This window comes from Dermacentor albipictus, chromosome 1, assembly GCF_038994185.2.
Source record: "Dermacentor albipictus isolate Rhodes 1998 colony chromosome 1, USDA_Dalb.pri_finalv2, whole genome shotgun sequence".
Taxonomy (NCBI): domain Eukaryota; kingdom Metazoa; phylum Arthropoda; class Arachnida; order Ixodida; family Ixodidae; genus Dermacentor; species Dermacentor albipictus.
Window position 1 is genome coordinate 320,598,909 of NC_091821.1, and position 24,482 is coordinate 320,623,390.

Consider the following 24,482-nt stretch of genomic DNA (forward strand, 5'->3'; position numbering starts at 1 on the left):
CCATTATGAAGGATCTTTTAAGAATTGGGTATATAAATCAAAATGATAGAATGAATAAATTTCATTTGCGAAATTTAGCATTCCCGAAAAGCAAACACCGTGAAAAGGCTTAATTTAATGTGTAAAAAAGTAAAAAAAAAAGAATTACAAACATTGGTCGGCGAGCATGAATCAAAAAGCATGAAATAAAACACACACAAATTGATTGGAGCAATCGGCTTGCAGCACTAAGAAAATCTTGATGTAAGCGCGTACATCCCTGTGACTTAATCCGAACGTTATGCATGAGAAAACGAGACAGAATGGTCAATTTGCAAACGTAAACTCTGGAGTACTCTAAGGAAATGTGTGACTAGTAAACAACGAAGGCGACAATCAGGAAACCAAAAACGAAGTCGCAGTTTTGTGTCTCTACGAAGTCATGCCAAATGGTAGAAAAAAGTAATTTTCCGCTATGTATCTTGATTTTGAGAAGTTACAGCAAGCTAAACACGAGATTTGAAGAAAGGGAACCGCTTCCTATTGTCCCTTTCTTCAAGTGTGGTGTTTTGCTTGTGGTAACTTCCAAAAATTATGAATCACCAACTGGCTTACGCCCACACTCTGCTACGCTATGCCGTTCCATATATTACTGCAGCCGTCATATAAAAAAAATCCAAAAACGACCGTGTACCGTGCATTGGGTGCATGTTAAAGAAACTTAGCTGGTCAAAGTTAATCGGGAGTCCCTCACTGCACATGCCTTATAATCAAATCTTGGTTTTTGGCACGTAAAACCTCAGAATCAAAATATATATCAAGCAATTGAATTTTGTTGGTTTTAGGCATCAAAAGCACGATTTCATTATGAAGCACGCCGTAGTCGGGGAACCCGGATTACGTTTGACCACCTGGGATTCGTTAACGGGCGTCTATATATCTAAGTAGATGAGCGTTTGTGCATTTCGCTCCCATCGAAACGCAGCTTCCGTTGTCGACCATCATATATCCCTCTATAGTTATGTAATGAAACTCTACCCAATGCGGAGTTTCGCCCATTAATAAAGAGGTCTGTGTCCGTGTTTTTTTTATACCTTGTTAGTCATTCATTCCTTTGTATTGCTTTTACCAGTATTAAGATAACAAGAACCCATCAGAGTTGTCAATCATGTGTTTCTACGTATACACACTCTCCTCTGCAATACCTCTCGGCCTGAGGGTACCACAAGTTAATTAATCGCGTGATTAAAGCACTCCGACAGAAGGCGCCACAAGACACACGACTTGAAGCCATGCCAGTGCTCACATTTAGCTGTCCCCTCAAGGGCTCTGTTAATGGCAATGGCACGTCGGCCTTTTGCAGGGTCAACCTTCCCGTGGTCCGCGGCAAGAAGAAGAGCAACGTGGCGACGCACACCAAGGTACCGGGCGGCCTGCTGCTGGCCAACGCGCGGCTCGAGACGAGCACTGAGCAGAACGAGGTGTTCACCTACCAGCGCTACAAGGACAGCAACGTGCGCGACTCGCGCATCGCCGCCGAGCAACGCAGCAGCACCACGCTCGACAGTGACGCCAACGGTCAGTGTGCCGCGTTTCCGGCGCTATTAGAGCCATCACTGCAAAATTCACCCTGGTAAGGGTACATGCAGGGACGCGCTTCCTCAACGCTTCGCCGTCTTTCTCTCTCCCAGGCACCCACGTCACAGGCAGCATGGCGCTGGCTCTCCTGCTGGCCACAACTGGTCTCGTAGGCTGCTGCGCCGCGCTCGCCTGGTACGCGGCCACGAGCCTTCAGCAGCGCCCCAAGAAGGCGGACGCCCACCCGCCGCCTTCCGAAGAGAGCGGCCGCACGGCATGTGAGCCTAGCCCCATCGCTCCCGTCGACAGCGGCTCGGCGGACGCCGGCGACGGAGAGAAGGAGCATAAACTCGACGTCGACAAGCAAGAGGAGCAGCTGGAGGAACAGCTTGAGCAAGACGACCAGCTAGAGTCGTGTGTGGTCAACTTCATCACCATCGAAGGCAAACCAGTCGCGCTGATCCCGGACTCCACGGCGAGCGAAGTGTGACTGCGCGCTCGTTTCCGTGCATAGTTCAGCTACGTCGCCGATGGTGTCGCCTTCGCCTCCCGATGTCATCGAATCGCGACCCTCGCACGCACATTGCGTAACGTGCAAGGGTACGACCCCCTTTCTTCATCACCACATGGCAGCAGGTCGCGGGTCGAGGACCACGACATGGGTTGTCTCAATTTATCCCGCCACTCTTGCTTCGCCCATTTAACAAGACCCGCCGAGTAGTTCAGGTGCCGCGCGCCTGATTTTACATGTGCTATGAAAAAAAAAGTGTCCACAGCACCGTTTTACACATATGGGAAAACACGAACATATTATTTTAGCGGTCTTTAACCTGACGCACTGAACATTACACTATAATCAACGCTATGGCAACTTTTGGTGCAATAGTAGAGGCTCGTTAGCGCAACACACCACATGAACTGTTGTTAGCACTGCCAGCATTCATTCAAGCTTGCGGAATGGTCAAGAGTTAAGACTGGCACATTTATCTAGCCGGGAAACGTGCGTTACCGTTGCAGAATGTGCACAAAAGAGGCGCAAAACTCCGGGCTAGCGGACCTTGTGCCGGTGTCTTCGGTGTCACCGTTTCTCACACCGGGAACAGGTGAGAAGCGTCCTCGTGAACTTTTGGCGTCACCTTGCTTGACGGTTGAAGAGCCGAAAAAACTTTTTTCTGCCCATGTCATGTCCAGTACCATTATATGTGCGTCTACGTTTGCTCATGACAGTCTTCCCGAGGGTGTTTACTCGTGCTGGGAACCATCAAAGAGACGACGACGACGGCGAATTCGCCAAAACACTCTACTCGGCTCTGCTTCATGGAAAATTCCCAACCGCAAGGTTGCATGCCCAAATTATTTTCAGAGAATGGATTCAGAGATTGACGATAACTGACTTACTTTGTCAGCTCTAGCACTGAGCGATACATAATACGGTATGACACATAATGTTACTAAGCAAGCACTTCTTAGTGACGGAACGCATCATCACGTAGGTCACAATGCATGACCAGTCGCTGAACAAATCTGTGAAGGGGAGCGAAAGATTACACTGCTGCAGCAGTGCAACTATTGAACCCAACCAAGTTCGTTGATCTGTAATGTCGAGAGAGCTTGGCATTCATTTGCACGAGCCTGGAATGCAGAGGATAACAACCCTTTTATGCTGATTTTGTCACTGCGTTTTCGAAAGTTCGATTCTGTTCACATTATTGCGCATTTTTTACCCTTCCAGGGCTTGCTGTTTGAAATATACAAAAATCGGTTCGCTTACCGCACACGCAAACATTAGTAAATTCCAAATAAATATTTATATTCTACGCACAATATGCAGTTTTCCGCAACAGCTCCCGTAAAATTCATTTTTATGAATTTCCACAGTTACAACTTTGAAAATAAAACAGAGCATTTGCATTGGTGATGCGTGCCTGCGCGTGTGGAAATAACAACCTTAGCAACTCATTTATGTTATATTTACCCGAAAGGCGTCCGGTTTCTCATAGAATCCAGGCCTGTTTCTAGCTTGCTGGTTCAGAAGTTTCTGTCTGTTCATGCCAGTAATTTCAGTTGACGATGTTGTTGATCCGTTCTGTGAGAACTAGGTTTACTTTGATGAAGCTGAACAGCGAGACCAGTTTGTTCGTGTTGAGGCTAAACATTGTTCTGCGAGAAACAGACACCTACCAGCAAAGACCACAGGACAAACGCGTGAATCTTTCAAAACTTGTACGTTACATTGCACTTAATAAACACACTAGGGAAGCGATGCGAACATGCAGCCTAGGCCAGTTTCCTGCTTACATGTTCACGTTCCCCTCACTGAATATACCTTTGCAAAGTGCAAAATAAGGCACCATCTGAAAGCCTAACATGTGTCCTGTCATCCTCTCTTCACTGATTTGTGTCGCCTTTTTTCAGTCGCCCAATGTTTAGTCTCGGCTATGATAACCATCGTATGTTACCAAAAATTTACCTTAATCTTAACCTCCAATTTTCTTTAAGACAGCTAGAGAAAACTCGTCGTGCAGTAGCGTCATTGTTGTGCAAAGAATACATATGTCCCTCAACATGCACCAAATGTGATATTATAGTTGGTTTTGGGCAAAGTTCAAAAACGAACACGCTTCCCACGTTCTACTGCATGGCCCTGCGCGAGGAACGTTCACGTTGTGGCAATTTTTCTTCAATAAAGGCAGGAATGCAGCCGGTCAGATCGCTTGTGAGCAGAAAGTGCGCTTGGTTATCGATATCATTCATCTTATGCGGAATCAGAACGATTCTTCCGACAGGTATTTTTCTAAATCTTTCAGCGTCACATCATGCAGTGAGTTATTGGAAATAGTCAAGCCAATGGACAATAGTGTTTTCTTACGCTTCAATGACGCTAAATACAAAGGAACATCAGACAGAAAATTGGGATCAGGGTTGCCGTGCAGGGGCCTAAATATAGTCTTAATCATTTCTTTTATCACCTCGGTCGGCGTTTGTATTGTTTCTGTGCCATTATTTCCGAAGAAAGGAGGTTTCGCAACAATCTCGACTTCTTCACGTGGCGCTGCATTTCATAAGGAGCAAGGTGTAATGCCTGACGAAGCGATTAGAACATAGGGCCTGGTATTTTCCTAGCGCGTCGGTCCACTTTCAGTGACTTGTGGAGAGCGACAAAGATGAACTTTGTTGTACAAACGTCTCGTTGACGAGACGTCATCGCTGGTGACACGTCGTGTGTTGCTTTAGAGTTGGGAAGTTCCCTATATGCGCTGAATGTGCTCCACTAGGCGTCGCCAGAGCTTAGGGATGTAAATGTGCCCACCTGTGCAGATTGCTTCCCGTACCCGCTGTGGATGTCCGGATGCTGCGGCGTTCTCTTGCTGAACACGGAGCGGTGTGTTCGCTTTCCAGTTGCAGTGGCAGCATTTCGATGGGAAGGAATGTCAACAGAGCTCGCGTACAATGTCTGGATGCAAGCTAAAGAACATCAAGTTACCAAAATTAATGCGGATTTCTCGTCTACGGCGTCGCTGATAGGCCCTCCGTTGCTTTTGAACATTGAACCTCATCAATCAAATCAGCTTGTTTTGATTGTCCTCATCGGGACACAGCGGAAATGAAACGTCTTGCCATGTAGCGTTCCTGCCTTTTCTTTCTGCTTGCCACATTTAGCGGAATTCACGAAGAGTCGACAATCCCAAACTTCTGTGATCCCGTCCTATTAATTTTACCAAGCTGTTTTTTCGCTGAGAAGAAGCTCCTATGGCAAAAGTGTGAAATCAGCGTGGTATCATCTACAAGATGCATTGACAATGGCTGAAACCATGCCTGACCTAATGGTAGGAAAGGCAAGATCTTTTGACAGGTAAACCATTGTGAACCAAGTTTCGGCCTTCGCGTTTTCGCTGGCTTTGTAGATACGCTATAATGTGCTGTTCGCTTTGAACAGGGTGCTACTGAAAAGAAGCGAATGCTATGTTACATTTAAACTGTATGAACGTGTCGCAGCATGTGCCCCTTTTTAGAACTACTTTAGGATTCGATAATTCAGGGACGAAACGCAAATACCTTGGTTCCACAAATGTGTGACCTATAGAATCGCGCTTAATTAGGAAGCGAGAACCGCTAGGACTTGAAGACCGTGGAATACTGTAGGGACTTATGATGCGAATAGTCGGTGAAGTGTCTACCATTTCTAAATGTAGTTTCGCTTTCATAAATGTTTGTGACCTGACAAGCATATTCAAACCTGCAACTACACACTCTTTTTCTTTCTCCGCGTATATCCGTTCATATTCGATTTAGGTAGAAGCTGGAGCTACATTCGAACCATGGCATGTTTTCCGCCTAGGTATTGCACCATTCAAGAATGGGTGTCATGGGTCAACTGTGAACAAGAGGCTGCTAATAGAACACAACTAAATGCATGATGCAAGACTGTCAATATTCGTTTAAGTTATTACCAATAACAGCGAATCATTTTTTTACACCCTGCAACTGCTATAATCCTGGTCTTTTGAGGCTACGCTCGACCCATCAGTCCTTCACACTGAACTGATAGCCAAGCATATGCGACAGCTGAAGCTCTTTGGTTAGCTTAGTTTTATCATTGTCTAAATTTCAGTCCTGTGCTGCCTTGCCAGAAACGGCGCAGGAGAACACAAATGCTAACACGCCTCGTGCCAATCTTCGTCGTGCCTAGTTGTTGCGAGGCTGGCGTAATTCACATTTTCGGCACAATACACGAGTAAGATTAAGGCACAGTGGCACAGAAATCACGTGACTGGCGCAGCGGAGTGAAGCCACGATGTCGTTGTCAAAAATTGTTTGCTTTGCCTTCTATGGTGGCGCATACTTACTGCGGGGGATCGGCCAAGATGTGGACGGTAAGAATGCAGCGGTTTCGTCGTCGTCTTCTTCAGGCACGATTCCGAAGCTTTCATTTTGTCTGCGACACGAGTTCGTCGAAGGGTGGGCGGAGTGGCGACAGGCAGGCGCAAAGTGCATTCGCTTTCATGTCCCGCGCGTCTTTTATGAATAAAGCTGCGAGTGCACTCCTCTGCTGCAGTGATGCGTTCAATTTCGGTACGTGCTGAAGGTAGAGAGAACTCGCTGTCTTATGCTACCTGCCCTGGACTGCCAAGGCCCTTTCCAAGGCAACTTTATGCTGGACAGAAGAAAATGTGATTTCGAGCAAACGAAAAAAACACTTTGCGCCTTCGGAGAAGTGGTAATTACTCGCGCCAAAAAGTAAAAGATAAGCGAAGAACCACCAATGCAGTCTCTAGCCGTAATCTGCACTGTAACTTTGTTAGGCGACAGTGGGCTCGCGTAACAGCCTAACAAAATGGCCAGCAAAAGTAAACCGAAGAGATGGCTTTCAGCTACGCATTATTTTCTTTAATCCCTTCATAGTTCTTCAGTTTTAGTTACAATATATCCCTGCGAAAATCCGCGTCCTAGTAGTCTACGAACACATGCTCTCTAGCCTGGTTTCCTTTTTTTAACGCAACCAACTATAATTTATGGGACGTAAAGGTTTTCATGCAGGATCTATATTTAACTGAATGGGTACCCCCGTCCTCCTCCCCCACGCGAAATCTATAAAATAGGCTTTCCACACCAGGTGGCACATTATATGTAAACCAGCTACTACGTACACCTTTTCGTAAAAAAACAACTGTGTTGCGCAACTCCCCGCAGGGGCGCAGAGAAAGAAAATCTCACTAGACGTATATTTAGCTCTCATAGGACGGCGTCTCTACATGCAACTCCGAGCAATGCGGGCAGTGGTGTCAAGCCCGCACGTCAGCTTCATGACAGACATCTCAGATGTGGAGGGGCCGGTAAATTCCCCTGACGTGATCCAAAGTGGTTTCTATGTGCGGGTCATTCATTGTAGGGAAGAACAGCAAACTAGCAGGGTCGCTGAACAGAGCACGAATTTTCTTTTCGAGGTAGCACGCATGCCGTCACAGTAGCTCTCTCTAAACGTTGAAATACTGTTCATGTTTTGTTGAACGAGCAAAGCGAGGCGCGTGAATAAAAATTATGTCAAACTCCAAAAGATCTCACAAGTGCATCACTGACCACCCTATTCAGACATTCAGACAGAAGATCGACTTGTTTCGGGGATACAATTAGAAAGGGGCACTTGCGCATGGGCCCTCGCGTGCCGAGATTGCACTTATGCGAGAATGTGTCAAAGCGAAAGGCCGCGCGAGCTTTTTGGGAGCTGCACGTAATCTTTGTTCATGTGCCTTGAACTGTCTGCTCATTCGTGCTTTTCTTGACCACTCGTACCTATAATTGTACCACCGCTCGTGCTGGAATAAAACAGTTGTTAGTTCACGCTTTGTGTCCAAGCTTGTGCTCATCCTGCTGTGCGTCTCAATGCATGCCAACTAAAACGTCAGTATTGTATAACCAACAAGACCCTACTGGAATTTTTTAAGATTGTAGTCTAAGTGGAAGGTGAATATGTCGAACAAAAATTTCATGCTGCACTCCTAAGGCGTGATCAAGTTGACACGGCGATTCATAAAACTTTCTTTAATGTTGTAACACCGCAGTCACAAATGGAAAAAAGACAAGGGCAGCGAGTTTCGGACATTAGTTGCAGAAATGTTTTTCTGCAAACTCATTCTCATGAGAATGTCTGCAAATAAACTCCCGTTTCGAGTAACCAAGCTGTGCGATAAAAGACGTGTTTTAACATCGGTCACACTCCCTATAAAAAGGCAGATACATCGGCACATTTTATATGCTAACAGTCAACAACTTTTATAAAGATTTGTTTATTTAAGTTGCACATGAACACTGAAAAATAAAAATTTGTCAGCTCCGGCTCCTTATATGCAATAAAAACAACGACTAGGTACGCACAGTCGCAGCTGAGTTGACACTCCATTCTCTCTCTCTTTTTTTTTTTCGGTCCCATTTTCTCGGTCACGGTTGTCGGCGTTCACCCGCTCGCCTGGCCCGGTTCACTTCGGCTGGGGGGGCACGGTGTACTTCGCGTTGTTGACAAGGGTCAGCCCGTCTACAACACAGCGGAGTCTTTCAGCAGTACCACTCGGTGGCCGACTGGCAGTTCTTGACCACGATGAGCATGAGCAGGTTTGCCCCGACCAGCACCATGGTAGCGAGTAAGATGAAGCCGAACTGCTCCTGACGCCGAGACATCGCGCTCATTTCCTGGTAGACAGCGCCAAGCTGTGAAGAACAGAACAAAGTGTGTGCAATTTTTTTTTTCGCCCTGTTACTTTACTGCAGGTTAATATTCATTTAATTCATGCTAATCTTAATTTATCAGAAAAGTAAGACAACATTCGGTGCGATAACATGCGTGAAATGTGAAGACAGAATTGGTGAGCACTGGGAAAAAAAATGAAGAAACAGCGCGTCAGACAAACATGCACGCTATAATCACACTTCGATGCTAAAAAAAATGGCGGGGCGGCTTCGCACGCAGTGAAGCCGTTACTCAATGTGGCAAGCTAAAACAGCCCATCTGGTATAGAAGCTTAAATTGCTTGAAAGCTTTGTGGGCATGCGTGCTGGAACGTTCCATTCACGCACTCTGACGCTCTCCCTCTTGTCGTTTGACACGAGGTTGCCAAGATATTATTTACGCCCTTGAATTTCGATTCTGTTAACAGTCACTGTGCTACTGTGCCCTGACTTGCTGTTAATTTTCTTCTTTTGTTCTACTGCTTTCTGCGTTTTTGTGATCTACAGGGTCCATTGATCATGCTAATCATAGCTGGTACAACGTTTTTTTTTTTTTCTTTGTATGCTCTTTATCGTAATTCCACGTAGAAGCAGTGGATAACGTAACTAATAATTATTTCAGTAAATACTTAAATAATTAAAGAAAGAGGACACACCGATGAAGGAAGAGAAACACTTACCCGAGTTCAGTCTTGGAATTAAGTTCGCTCATCCCAATGTTTCACCTTCTAAATTAAGCTACACCACATTAATGCGCATTGAACAGGACACTGTTTTTATTTTTCTCTGGACGCTGGCACGGGGAAAGGGTTGGCGGAGGGAGGCGTTAGTGAGTGCCATTTTCACTTCGATAAAGTGCATCTTAGAGGCCGCACAAAACCAATATTTGCCTTTTTTTTTCTTCTTTCGTTCTGCCGCTTTGCTTCCGATGCCATTAGATATGCAACACGTCACCAGCTGGTGGGCGGCACTGGCAGACCTGTCACTGCACTCTTTCCGTCAGCCAGCGCAGGTTCTTCAATATCCGCGTTGCCGTGGATAGGTAGCAGACGCAGCACCGATTACGTGGCGTGTTGCTTAGGAGTGAGAGACCAGGCCGCGTTTTTATTAGTGGCTCCCGCGGCGCCTAATCCCACTGATATCGCCAGTGGATTTTAAGAGCAATCCTGAGCATACTGGCACGCCATGCCACGCGGCTGCAGTTGCCGAGTCTTGCGCCGTGGAGCAATCTATAAGGGAGCCTGCATTTGCACACACGCCGAAATCAAGTGCGAAGGGCCCGAAATATCGCTAGAAAAATGTCTGCTGGGCGCACCGCCTAGCATTTTCACATCGTAAGCTTGCAGCCACCGCTTCTTTGATGTTAGAAGCTGAACCTGACGCTCGCCAGTGGCGTCACGCGGAGCTGCTTCCGGCCTTTCCTGAGAGCTCTCTGCGACGACAGACGGCCTCTCACGCGCACTCGGGAGAGGCTTCATTCGTGGGACGGCGCGCCACCAGCTCACTTTTCGCGGAGCTCAAATTAGTGAATGCAACCTCTGCTGCGAGCTGAAGTGTCTTGTTGTCGACGTCCATCGCCTTCATTTCGTATCAAGCTGATTCAACACAGATGGTGCGCAGGCAAGCCAATCCGAAAACATTGCCCGATAACGATAGTAACGATAGCAGCTGTTTTAATAAGTACCATTAAGACTTCACCCACGATTGGTGGTTGTTATTTGAAGTTTGAAATGTCACCAGGCACGTACCCAACCCCCCCCCCCCCCCCGAAATTAAGCGGTATATCTCCCCTCAACCCCGCGCACGCCACAATTCCTCAAACACATTCCTAAAGCGCCGCCAAATCAATCCTGAGACCTGACAGCTACTCGGCGACAGAAGAACTTCAGTTTGGCTTAGTTGGTGTTTAGTGCATATCATACTGACCACTAATGAATACGAGGACAGGGGAAGAGAACACACAAGAGGACCGCCCATGTCGTCGTTCTCTTCCTCTGTACTCGTATTTATTAGCGGTCAATATAATATGCAGCTATTCAGCGGTAAACATTTTGCTGCCTTTTTCACTCCTTTTGGATGGCGCTATAGTTATCGACATCTCCTGGGGTGTAAAGGGCAGCTTTCTCATCGATTCGGTGCCCGCGCGATTAACTCTGGATGCGTTGAGTTGTCACCATCTTGTCAACGGTCACGCATCGCTGTTGCTTTGTTAGTTCAACCTTCTTTGTTGAGACTAATCGAGGGATCGGAAAAGGGATTCGGTTCGTACACAGCTGGTCTGTATGCTCGTGGAATGAGTTGCGGCTAGAGGAAACGCCAGTTGCATTTAACTTTTCCCTTTGCTTCATTATTTCCTCGAGTGAAGGCTCTCCGCAACGCTGGCAGATCCTCGGAACCATATACCCGCGATATCGGTTAGATAAAATGGAAAATAAGGTAATGCGAAACAGCCTCCATCATCAAACCTTGCAATAACTGTTAAGCCCATAAGCAATATGACTGTCACCTGTTACCTCATCTGGTTTTTCCCTAATTGTACAGCACTTTTCGTGCAAAACGGTCAACTGAAAACAAGAGTCGCAAAGAGTTGAGAAGTTAAGTGGTCTACTAAGGCAGCAAGCCAAGGCAACAGCCAAACAGGAAGGAAAAGCAATATTTTGCAAATTTAACCGTTGTTTGCGAAAATAGTTATGTATCAACATCTTTTCATTTAAGAAAGAAGTAGAGAAAACACCGCCGGAAGCGGAGAACAATTCCGTGTTCTGAATGACGCTTCTACAGTTATCAGGCGAGCCGCCTGACGTGTCCACTTCTCTGCTGTGCTTACGTAGGGGTTTTTCTAACCTTCTGCGGTGGACGCAGTACGTCTAGAACCGTAGTGTCCTGCGATTTACGCGGTTGTACAGGACTGGCGGCCATGCATCGTTATGCAACTTCCCAAATAATAATACGAGTCGGTTTTGGAACATAACTTGGTAGAGCAGTAAACGAGGGATCCAAAAGAACTGTGACTGCTCCGCAAATATATATTGCTCTATAATTCTTCCAGAGCTAATTCAAGAAACACTACTAGAAATCTTTACTTCAGACTTTCGCTTGTTTATTTGTTCTTGGAAGGCAGTGTTCTTCCTGCGCTTCTTTCCTGGGCGAGTCCACGTGATATGGTACCTTGTTTGCCAAATAAAGGAGAGGTGTATCTCACAGGCGTGCCTGCGAGATACACCTTATTTCATTTCTTTTGTGGGTCTACGTGTCTTCATGGCGAAAGGTGAGCATTATTCACATTTGTACTAGAAGAGGTACCCCTCCCCTAATTCGCATAGGAAAGGTTACCTTGGGTTGCCCCCCCCCCCCCCCTTGAAAAAATATTCTGGGTACGTGCCTGAATGTCACCATAGGCACGCGTCAAACGCAAGAACGTCTGTCAACGCTCACGCTTCAGCAAAAGATTAGCCTCAATGTGTATAACACCCTTGAAACATTGTGCAAAAATTGTCCATTCAAAATTCTCTATAGTAATAAAGTATAAAATCGTCTTTAATTTGCCTTCGCCCGCGCTACGTGTTAGAAGGGTCAAAGCAACTATTTGGTGAGCCATAACCAAAATTTAGGCTGAGCCATGTTCAAGGCAAGTCGTTCGGCATCCCGGCATTCCCACACTGGTTACGTCGCACTTTGGAAGGTTTTCGTTGATAGTGACCCCACATTTGCCTTTGCGTAGGAGATATGAAAGAGAAGTCTGCGCCCGGAGAAATACTCACCACAATTTAAAGGCAGAAGTTCTCGTGCATTAGTCCTGTGAATACCAATGGGACCGAAGTACTTGCCACGAAAATATTGTAAAAATAGGTTTATTGAAACAGAAATGGGGGGGGGGGGGGGGGCAGAAGAAAATTCCAGATTCCAGTCCCCATAAACGTAGTACCCATGAGTCTGAATCTACTGCCTCAGCCCGGTGAAGTTCGATAAATTTAGGAAAGACTTACGAGCAGAATCGGTGGAATAAATCCACTGACTTATAGTCACTCTACTGCTGAATTTCAAGCTTTTCTGCCTATGTATGCATTTATTTATTTTTACAGTAAAAGACGCAGGCCCGATCTTTCTTTTTCTCGACAAAGCAGACATCTTTCTCCAGTGCATGGATTATACTTGCAATAACAAACTTTTCACTTCCTCCTGATGCGAGGTGTAAAGACTGTATTAGTACAAACGCCGAGAATGGTGATGGCATCAGTTCGCGATAGTCCAGAAGACACAATTCTGGTCACTGTACGACTCGGGTATGTAAACTCTAATCCCGGCTATGCAAAACGCCACTATGTTGTGTCCTGCTCTGTAAAGCCTAAATGCTAATCGCTATGCATAAATCGGAGAAAACCAGAGGCTTAAGTGTTGAAATTGTAACTATTGGCCGCTTGGTATGCTCTTTCATTTCCTAAAGGTGACTGAGCATTGAAATCAAGCTCCGACTAACGACCCCATCCATCGACCCCTTCTGGACGCCGTCCTATCATGTATGACTTTTTTTTTGTTCTTTCTGTCAAAGTAAGTGCTGCAAAAGGTAAATAAAAAGAGGAACATAAAACCCCAACTAGCCCAACATTGTACGTTACTAAAGAATTGTGGGGTTTTACGTGCCAAAACCACATTACTAAACTGACGCTGCTTTTTACGTTCGTGGAAACCACACGAAACCGATGCGAAATAGTCGCTTCAACAATAATTTCATGGTAGGGGAGGACGTGTTGAATTATTCTAGTGCATGACGTAGTAGTTCAGCGGAAACCCGCAATGTGGAGAGAAGTAATGAATAAAGGGAAAATCAGACATCCACCCGTTCGTAGAAATTGCTACAAAGCAAACCCATACAGGTTCTTCGAAAGAAAAGCCTCATAGTTGAAGAAAAATTCGTCCTGGTCCGGGACTCGAGCCCAGCACCACCGCCTTTCCGGGGCAGCCGCTCTATCATCTGAGCTAACCAGGCGGCTAGCAGATGGTAGGGCGAAGTCGAATTTGTCGGCAACACGAAGCAAAGGGCAAGAGCAAGAGGCAAGAGATTTTGCCTTTATTCTAGTGCATATAGAGAACCATTCAATAAGAGCGACTAGCACCTCCGCAGTGTCTCCCTTGCACTCAAGTTCTGTGGAGCATCGCGTCCCTGCAGCTACACCTCACCTCGTGCAAAGCGAGGAAGTCGCGGCTAGCTACCGCTGGCTCGGAGCGCTTCCTCCCTGTTGCATTTCCCGTGCTCACTGTAAATGGTGAATGCACATTTTCTTACTCTCATCTTGCGCTTGCTATGTGTTAGCATCCTTGCCGTAAGATGGGCCGCGACAATACCCACACCGAGGGGAATTCAGAACGAGAGGCACACAACTAATTCGCCTTGCACTTTATTCGCCTTGAAGTACTTCAGTTTGATAAAGGCCACGTGCACGCACTGCTTATGCCTCGTACAGAAAGGTCTTTTCCTTGTGAAACAAGAAAGAGGTGCTCCATACTCATCGCTGCGTGTTTTCACTGTCTCCGCTTCGAATACCTCTCTTCTGGATTATTTATCTGCTCATGCAACAGTACCTTAGCTATGACCTCTGCTGAAATGAAACAGTTGCCGTAGTCGCACTCTTCACGTCCCGCACAAATAAGCCTAGATCTCCGTAACATTCACGCAGCTGTGCTCGCTTCCAAAATGAAATACTCTGTAGTCAGCACATCGCGTGTGCCTTACTGTGTCCATCTCTACGCGCTGTTTTCGAGCTGTACTGAAGAATCGGCTTTCCTTTAAATTTCATTGAGTGACTACCAACGGTAACTTTCAGCGGACATATATGTAACTCATATATGTAGTACTGCAGGCTGGTACTTGCAAACAAATATGCAGCCTTAGAACAGAGAGAGAAAGATGACATAGAGGCAATGAATGAAACCATAACTAGGCTGTCTTCAGAGACAGCGATTGAGGTGGGAGGCAAGGCACAAAGGCAACCACTAGGCAAGCAAGTGTCCAACTCAAGAGATAAGAAAGAATTCACGGAACTGTCAAAATTGATCAACAAGGCGAAAACGAGGGATGTTCGAAATTATAACGGGAGAAATACTGAAGAAGCTGTAAAAATTGGACGCAGCCTGAAATCAGTGAGATGTAAACTTGGCATAGGACAAAGATGTTTGCAATAAAAGATAAGCAGGGTAATACCATCAGCAATCTCGAAGGTATAATAAAAGCAGCGGAAGAATTCTATACTGAGCTGTACAGTACCCAGAAGAGTTAGAATGATAAGTTAGAAGGACCTCGCAAGACACGAAACGGGAAAGAGCGGCAGGAGAAGATGGAATAACAGTATATTTAATCAAAAATGGAAGAGACATAATTCGTGGAAAACTGGGGGCTCCCTATACGAAGTGTCTATTGACTGGAACCGGTCCCAGCAAACTGGAAGAATGCAAACATTATACTAATCCACAACAAAAGAGACGTTAATGAATAGAAACATTATAGGCCCATTAGCTTACTCCCAGTATTATATAAAATATTCGCCAAGATCATTGGCAATAGATTAAGGGCAACACCAACAGACAAGCTGGCTTCAGGAAGGGATACTCGACAATGGATAGCATCCATGTCATTGATCAGGTAATCGAGAAATCCGCAGAGTGCAAGCAGCCTCCCTATATAGCTTTCATAGATTACTAAAAGGCATTTGATTCAGTAGAGATACCAGCAGTCATAGAGGCAATGCGTAATCAAGAAGTACAGACCGCCTACGTAAATATCCTGGAAAATATATGCAGAGATTCCACAGCTACCTTAATTCTGCACAAGAAAAGCAGGAAGATACCTATAAAGAAAGGGGCCAGGCAAATAAACGCAATCTCTCCCATGCTATTCACTACATGCATGGACGAAGTATTCAAGTTAATAAACTGAGAAGGCTTAGGAGTAAGGATCGACGGCGAATATCTCAGCAATCTTCGGTTTACCGATGACATTGTTCTATTCAGCAATACTGCAGACGAGTTTCCACAAATGATTGAGGACCTAAACAGAGAGAGCGCAAGAGTGGGGCTGAAGATTAATATGCAGAAGACAAAGATAATGATGAATAGCCTGTCAAGGGAACAAGAGTTAAGGATCGCCAGTCAGCCTCTACAGTCTGTGAAGGACGTTTACCTAGGTGATTTAATCACAGAAAACCCTTATCATGAGAAGGCAATTCGTAGAAGAATAAAAATTGGTTGGATCACATACGGCAGACATTGTCAGCTCCTGACTAGAAGCTTACCATTATCATTGAAAAGGAAGGTGTGCAATCAGCGCATTTTACCAGTGCTGACATATGGGGCAGAGACTTGGAGACTGACACAGAAGCTTGAGAACAAGTTAAGGACCGCGAAAAGAGTGATGGAACGAATAGCGTTAGGGATAACATTAAGAGGAAAAGAGAGCAGTTTGGATCAGAGAGCAAACAGCTATAGCCGATATTCTGACTGACATTAAGAGAAAAAAAATGGAGCTGGACAGGTCATGTAATGCGCAGGTTAGATAACCGTTGGACCATTAGGTTTACAGTATGGGTACGAAGAGAAGGGAAACGCAATTGAGGACGACAGAAGACTAGGTGGGGCGATGAAATTAGAAAATTCGCGAGCGCTAGTTGGAATCGGTTGGCGCAGGACAGGGGCGATCGGAGATCGCAGGGAAAGGCCTTCGTCCTGCAACGGACATAAAATGGGCTGATGATGATGATATGTAATTCACCATTTCACATTTAAACGCTGAAGCGCAATGAGAAAACCTGATGGCAGGTATAATTTTGCCCCACTGCCCATGCGTACGAGTTTTTTCATTGTCTGCATCAAGACGACAAATCTACAAATGCCACAAAGCAGAAACGCTATTACGTGCGCATTTTCCATACTTGAGTTGACGCAGAGGGCGCACTTGAAGCAGCGGTCTAACGTAACTAATTGTAGCTTCGTGTTACAATTCGGATGGATGCCAATTTCTCCCCATTCATGAAGTCAATTACACGATATCGAATTTCTACTCGTAATAACGGCTCAGAAAGGAACCTTCTACTGCCTTCGTGTACCACCAATTTTTGCGAAGCGACGCAGCATTGACGGCGCGTTTGAGCGCTTCCTTTCGTCGCGGCGTGGCGCACGTACCTTGCTCTGGACGTCGCCGACGACGTCTTGGATGACCTCGAGCTGCGAGGAGGTCCCGGGTGAAGAGGGCTTGGGCGGGCAGAAGGACTGGTACGATTTCTCCTTGCCGAGGCTAGGCTGGCGGGGGCCCGTGGTGCCGGATCGCGAGGTGAGCTCCTTCAGTTCGGACGTCGGCTTCTGGGACGCCATGCTCGACACGTTCACGCAGCGGAGCCTGCTTGCCGTGGCGCCATATGCGGCGAAAAAACCACCAGCGTGTATCAGAACACTCGCAATGTCGTCGCCGCACGAATAGTGTTGTACAATCTTGCAAATACGCGAGCACCACCGATTAGGCTGTAATTATCGACGAACAATCTATAAATAGCCCATGCATCTGACCCGTAGATCCCATATGGTCGGTCGAGGCATATGCTCGTCACTATCGTGACGAGCATGTGTGTGTATATTTGTGTGTGTGTGTGCGTGTGTGCGTGCTTGTGTGCGTGCTTGTGTGGGTGTGTGCGTGTGCGTGTTTGTGTGTGTGTGTGTGTGTGTGTGCGTGTGTGTGTGTGTGTGCGCGTGCGTGCGTGCGTGCGTGCGTGCGTGTGTGTGTGTGTGTGTGCGTGCGTGCGTGCGTGCGCGTGTGCGTGTGCGCGTGTGCGTGTGCGCGCGCGCGCGTGTGTGTGTTTGTGTGCTTCTCTTGCTTCTTGCAATACAAAAGTGACAGTGTGACAAAGACAATCCATGCGATCCTAACCTGTGTGAGAAAAATGAAACGAAGCGGCAAAAGTGCCTCTCTGGGGCACAACTTCATTGTAGGCAATACAAACAGCGCCAAAGTCACTGGCCTGCTCGCCGTTCTGCGACGTCTCGTGAGGCAGAGGAGTGCGCTGGTGGCGAACAGCGTGCAGAGCGTCTTCCTTCTTTTTTGTTCCACTCACCTGTGTTCTTTGATGTTGTCCTTGGCGACGGATCTCCAGTGGTCAATTAGCTCGCGGGGGCTGATCTCGAGCGTCTCGATGCCCGTGGTCATAATGAGTAGCTTGTCCGATGCGTGGAACTCCGAGCCTGCACCACACGCAGAGATCAAGGAAACGCGCGCTCAACCTCGAGGGACATCTCCGACGTTTCCTTTTGTGTCGAGAGAGCCACATCGTTCAACTGGTTAGTTCATCCAATAGCGTTACCGGTTGATTGCATCAGGAAGGAAGAAAGGGTCTGTGTTCAGTGAACGTTTTATCTCGTGTCCTGCGTAGTCAAGTACATGTGACAAGCTATCATTAGGCTACCGCCGAATATATTCAAATAAAAAAATGTTGGGTTACGACTCTATCCCGTCAAAAAAAAACATATATGGCAATTGTGCGACGTGTACGTGACCTTACACCGCTTTCCGCCGCTTTGAGTATACTGCCAGGTAGATTACGGATTTTACATATCAGGTATTGGCTACCAAAATCTGTATTTGAGGGTCCAGTATTTCGTTGGATAACTATCATACGAAGGCAGCGAGCAGTACAAGGAATATTTAGTGAAAAATAACTTTATTTAATAAAAGTGCCTAATACTTCGGGGCCTGAATCAAAATGTGCCCCCCAACTGCCACATTAACTAGAGAACGACGGGAGGGCAGGGAGGACGCAAAAGGTGGGGGAGGGCAGTGCCCAGCTAGAGTGATGCATGCTAAAGGAGTAGTCCAGTATCTAGGCTGGACTAAACAAAATCGGGCCTCAATGTTATTGATTCCGAGGTATAAGATTTGTCTTCATTAAAATTTTGCCGTTAATGATCACTGTGTTTCATTAAATCGCAGTCAATTATAGAATTAAATTCGTGGAATTTTACGTCACAAAACAACGATTTGATTATGAGGCACGCCGAAGTGGGGGTCTCCGAAATTATTCTGAGCAAGCGTTTTTTGTCATTTCGTCCCCATATTGATGCGGCTGCTGCGGCCGAGAACGAACCCTCGACGTTCAACTCAGCAGTGCAATGCCACACTCCTGAAATCGCAAGCAAGCTTGCCATAAGCGCACGCTAGACGCAAGTTCTTTCGTTTTTCTGTTTAAATTCCCGCATGCAAAATGACTCCTTTAAGAAATGTCGCCTTTCGGGTGCAACGATGCATGCGCTCACGTTTTCGTTTACCTGGATTTTGGGCCACACTGACGCTCACGGTGCTGTTAAGAGGAATGATCCCGAAGAATGGCTTTACCTTGTATCCATCGATGTTATTTGTCTTAATCTGAAAATAAGATCGACAGAGAATGGCTTGCCCATTTCTTTCTCGACGGGGCACCGTCATGATGTAATATCACGCTTAAAGAGGAAGAAATGCATATTGATGTTATCACTCTTTCGCCACCGCACCGGTGGAAATCGATCCATTTGACCGACAGTTCCCTTAGGCGATGTTACACATTTCTGCTGAAATTCTTCTCTCAGCAGTTATATGCACCATCTGAAATGGCGATTGAGCTTCTACTATTGGTCAGATTTGACATTATTTTGCAGACTGGCGACTCTGGAAAAAAAAATGGCTGTGGCTTAGGTAAGGTTAAGCCCAGGATGCGAAGCATACTAGCCTTTATTTTAGTTGTTGAACCACTGTTTAGCCTGGTGAACTGCTGTTGCTTGGCTATATTTGGTTCGGCTAGACGAAGAAACAACTCATGCATTACTTCTTCGCCTTCAAGAGTGGAACGCGACAGCGTTCCCGTCGACCCGCCAAGGGGTGTAAGACAATGGGCTACAGGGCAGCGACTACGCGCCCCGCATTGGACGCGGTGAGCGTCGAGCAAAGCAGCGTTCGGCGCGGCAACGAAATGTGCGCCTGAGCAAGAGACGCACGCCTTAGAAACAGCGCGTTTCTAAGGCAACACCGCATTCACTAGAGGCGCTTTTGTACCGCTTTGAAGCGTTGTACTCGTGGCTCAGTGGTAGCGTCTCCGTCCCACACTCCGGAGACCCTGGTTCGATTCCCACCCAGCCCGTCTTGCAAGAGTTGAGCCAAAGCCACTTCTCCTCTGTCGTGACGTCACGGTGTCACGTGATTTCATGGTCACCGCCGCGCCTGAGGAGCTGGGTTGAGCCCTCGTAATATGCTTCGCATAATAAAGCTTTGACCGGAGGTATCATCGAAATTATCCTCCGGTGCTCCCTAGCAATTCCGCAATAGAATGACGCAGAATTGGCGCTTTTGCAAACTCTGCAAACATAATTTCTAAATTACGGTATCAGTGAGGACACAGTAGCTTCTGTCAGGTTCTCTAATTTCGCCATCCGTCGTCTAGGCTGTTTTAAGGATGTGTCGTACAACGGAAGATGCTCGTGAGTGCGTGTTACTTTGATAAATGCGCTCGCCTAATATCAAGTGCAACTTTATTTTTGCCACCTTGGGTTGCTGTTATCAATCAGCGTTTCAACCGCATGTGTACAAATCATCACAAATCTTCTTTTCTTTGTGTCTTGGCGAAGGCCACCACATCTGTATCCCTTTAAACCAATGTGCGATGCTGCATATTCGTAGTACTACACTTCGACGAACACGACGCCCCTCGTGCACCTGCTGGCGTGCATGTTTTTTTTTTTTACCTGTAACCACCACGATAACCAAGACGTCATCCCATTTCAGTTATATCACCTTTCAGCTTTTTGTGAAATATAAGGTGCTGGACCAACCGAAAGTTACTTGTAAATGATATTACATGTATGAAATAATGTGAACGAGGTTTGTTTACCAAATGCGCTCCGTGCAACCTTTCTTCAGTCGCTTTAAAAATGCGAAAATATTGGGTATTCGATTCAATATACAAAAGTAGTTTTTCTGGAATGTTCGTATTAGATAAAATTCTTAAATTTCACTATTCAAACCACACTACCTCAAATGTCTTCTTTTTGAAAATATACGTCAAGCACCACGCGATAAACAGAACGTCTTGTTTTACGTGCGCTTTTTTTTTTTGCGTGCTATGTGGCCTATGCTTTCGAATAAATGAAGTAGCCCAAACCAAAGTTTTATTGCAGCGTGTTTTCTTCTTCTTCGCTGGCCATACTCAATCTGCGCTTAAATATTGCTCACTGCCGACTTTATTGGCCTGAAAGTTAGTCTTGTGCAGTCAGCGCTGTTCCTAAGTGTAAAATGAAGGCAAAAGAGCACCGTACCTTGAACGCGACGTGGCTGTCCGAGGTGTTTGTGAGTACCAAGCTCCCTGCATGCTTGTTGAGGTCAGGCTCTTCGGCACCAAACACGAGGTCGGTGTCAGGCCTGTCATCCGGTCCGAGCAACAAAATCCGGTAAGACAGAAAAAAGAACCCTAGTCAAAAGACTGGAGTGCAAGTGTGGCAGACAGCTCAAAAACCATCGAATACGATATTACCGGAGATGATGAGACCGAGGCAGAACAAAGAAATGTTCCGCCGCGGGCACTGCACGACTGCGTAGCTCGTCGGAAAAACTTGAGTCGCATTTCACATTTGTTTGGTGGTATGGGTTTTACAATTGTTTAGGCCCAGTGCTGGAAAGTCTGAGATTGGTTTACTGGAACGTCTCAGGTTGCGGACTTGTAGCTTAGCACTTTTGTTTGATGTATTTCTATACGAAACGGACTTTCTGCACAAAAAAGAAGGGTCGTTCAGATGTCTACGGACACCAAAAGAACGAAAGGAATTGACCGGTTGACCTCTGTCGGTAGGCAGTCTGTACCTTCTGTGGACAAAACAAAAGTAGAACCCTGTGCAAAGACACAGCAATCAACAGGGCGCCTGTATAAATCTATTTGCTCTCAAGTTCATTTGATAAGGATATTGCTTTCCCAGTGCACTTCACAGTTTTAGCATCTCGTCTGTGTATACCCTTGGTATGCCATACAGGACTTTACGATAGATCTGAGCTTCACGTACCACTTTATTTTTTGCTAAGCCTTGCTATAACATCGTCATGGCAGGACAAATCCCACTTATTCGCTGTATTACTTAATCAAACAGGTACTATTGGCAGGGTAAATGGCTATCAGCGATCGGTTACGTCTGCATGATACCACTAATTATGTTTCATGTATTTATCACATCGAAGCACATGTTGAAAGTTCGAAATAAAAGCCAGCCTGTGCTCATACATGTTCATTTACTACGAATCATGGAACTTATCACTTGCGAGATATCCGAGGGAAATTTTTTCACTTCCTCAATGAGAAAAAGAATCCTTCTAACACTTTGACAAGGCTAGCGCTGTAGTTGTTCAAACAACTCTAAAGTTTATTAAGCTGAAGTGGAAGGTAAAAGACGGGAAACGCATAAAAGTAGAAGACGCAAAATGGAATGAAACAAACAACTTAACCGGAAAGGAAAGGCGTCCCAACGTGAACATGTTTTCTTACAAATAAAACACGTCCCGTGTAGTCCATGTCGTAACAATACAACAACTGTTGACTTTGAGATTGTCCATGTCGCATGCGCATCTTATGGAAACAAATTTTTATAACGTTAAGCCAATTGATAAGCAACGTGATTCATGCCGTTGTCGCATTGAAATGTGGCATACGTTCAATTTTAATGCTCAAACGTTCAAAGCTGCCACGCTTTAGGGCAGAGAAGCATGCTGAGGTTCAAAAGTTTATCTTGCGACAGTTGGTTCTCCAACATAGCTTCATCTCATCATGCTCTGTCACTTCAGCGCAGCCTAAATGCCATCGCGAAGCCCAATCGCGGGGCGCCAAGCATAGAGTGAATTAAAACAGCTGGCTGGCCGAGTTGGTGATAGAACATGTTCCTACGGGTGGGCAGCGCAACCCGGACGAAGCACAAAATGAAGTATGCGCTCGTGTCGTCTACTTCCTTTGGTCCTTCGTCCGGGTTGCGCTGCCCACCCATAGGAATACGCATAGAGTGAAACTCTATATATGCCGCTTCGAGCTAGACGTGACCATCGCATCAGATATCTCGTTGGTAGGCGCCAGAGGCACCTGCTTCATGCAACATCCGAAGCATGTTGTCGCAAATTTACGTCGAAATAATGTCTTTCAAAGTCCTTATTTGGCAATTTATTTTGTAGTGTCATTTCATTTCGTCTGCAATGTCGTTATTTTTTGTTTCGCCATCTACAAAGCGACTTGGCCGAAGGAAAAAAAACACACATTCGTCCTTTTCATCCAAGGAATTAAACGTTCGAGACCCTCCACCGAAAATAAAACGCTCAGAACTGAGGCCCCAAGATTTTTTTTTAGGTTAAATTCACAGTTGTATATGTACTTCGTCTGTAAGGAAAGCACGGGGCGCTGTCCAATAACGTCGAATTTTTTGCCACCTTTTCTAAGGCATGAGAAGTCGTACAAGCTGCACAGCGCAGTTGGACTTTTGACATGGAATACGTGTGCTACGTATATTGAACGTATATTATTGCCGTCCCCCCTGCTACTTTGTGTCCTGCAGCTTACCATTAGGTGACTAGGTCACAGAGCACACTGAGATGCTGTAACAAAATAATTCAGTGCTTCCATCGGACAAAAATCAAACAGAAATCGCACCAACGGAGGATACGATACATAATTGGGCCCACGGACGCTGGTGTAGCAGCATGTGCAGACAGAGATGGGGAACTTCATGCTGGGACTAACACAGAAGTTGTGGACTACGTGGCACATCTAATGTAATTAAGACGGCAAGCTGGGCGAATTGGTGATTGAACATGTTCCTGTGTGTGGGCAGCGCAACCCGGACGAGCTCGTGTTGCGCTCGTGTTGTGTACTTCCTTTCGTCTTTCGTCCGGGTATCCGTCTTTCGTCTTTCGTCCAGGAACAGCTGTAAGCTGTATTGAAAGTAAATCTGAGTAAAAATAATTTTGCTAAATACTACACAATATTAGTCTCGAAAGCAGCAAGCGAAACAAAACAGCGCTCAGCGCTGGTTTAATGACGTCTAGAAGAAGTTGTTGGGCGAGTTGGTAGATATTAGCGAATGGTCCGTTTGTTCGCGCAGTTAAACAATGTTTAATGACGTTGTCAGTACACAATGATTTCATTTGTAGGTCAGAATCATAAAAAAACTAAGCAAAGAACGACATCCTTTCTGTGCTGGCACAGAAGTAGAAACTCCGTTCTTTCCCAAAGTAGCAGACATATCCAGCAAGTCATCGCCGATTCTAACCACGCTTTGCCATTGCGAATTTCCGCGCTGAGAAGTACTCCGATATTCACATGACATTAGTGCAAACTGCTTGCAGCGTCATTTGTGCTGTTTGGTTAAGCATAAAGAACACCTTGCTTTCCACAGGGAGCAGATTTTATTCGCGCCGAGTATCCAAAATCCTTTGTAAGGGTATCCCACTGACCGTATCTACAAAGTCCATCCTGTGCTTCTAGTCTTCAGTGTAACCCGTGCCGCGCATCCTTTCGCAGTACGGCAAGCAAACCTACACAGTTCTACTACAGGTATGGTACAAGCGCGACAATCTTACCGACGAAAGTAAGGTGTATTCAACAAGGTACATAATTATCAAAGTATGACGAAAAAAAAGAATTTTGATGCACACAATGGGTGGCACCCCTTTTGGG

The 24,482-nt window shown here is 46.0% G+C and overlaps 2 protein-coding genes across 3 annotated transcripts in view; one reads left to right on the plus strand and one right to left on the minus strand.

Moving 5' to 3' along the window:
- LOC135903863 (uncharacterized) overlaps window positions 1-7,897 on the plus strand; it is a 51,362-nt gene extending 43,465 nt beyond the window's left edge. The window contains exons 7-8 of the mRNA XM_065434276.2: window positions 1,343-1,557; window positions 1,671-7,897. Coding sequence (XP_065290348.2) covers window positions 1,343-1,557; window positions 1,671-2,047 — 592 coding nt within the window. The 3' untranslated portion in view covers window positions 2,048-7,897. The remainder of the gene's footprint in view (window positions 1-1,342; window positions 1,558-1,670) is intronic.
- A 429-nt stretch (window positions 7,898-8,326) lies between these two features.
- Window positions 8,327-24,482, minus strand: part of LOC135903762 (motile sperm domain-containing protein 2-like) — a 66,999-nt gene continuing 50,843 nt past the window's right edge. For both annotated transcript variants that reach the window (XM_070531602.1, XM_070531603.1), the window contains exons 10-14: window positions 21,097-21,199; window positions 19,081-19,177; window positions 17,874-18,000; window positions 16,951-17,164; window positions 8,327-8,760 (exon numbers count right to left, since the gene is read on the minus strand). In XM_070531602.1, the coding sequence (XP_070387703.1) occupies window positions 8,608-8,760; window positions 16,951-17,164; window positions 17,874-18,000; window positions 19,081-19,177; window positions 21,097-21,199 (694 nt within the window). In that variant the 3' untranslated portion in view covers window positions 8,327-8,607. The remainder of the gene's footprint in view (window positions 8,761-16,950; window positions 17,165-17,873; window positions 18,001-19,080; window positions 19,178-21,096; window positions 21,200-24,482) is intronic.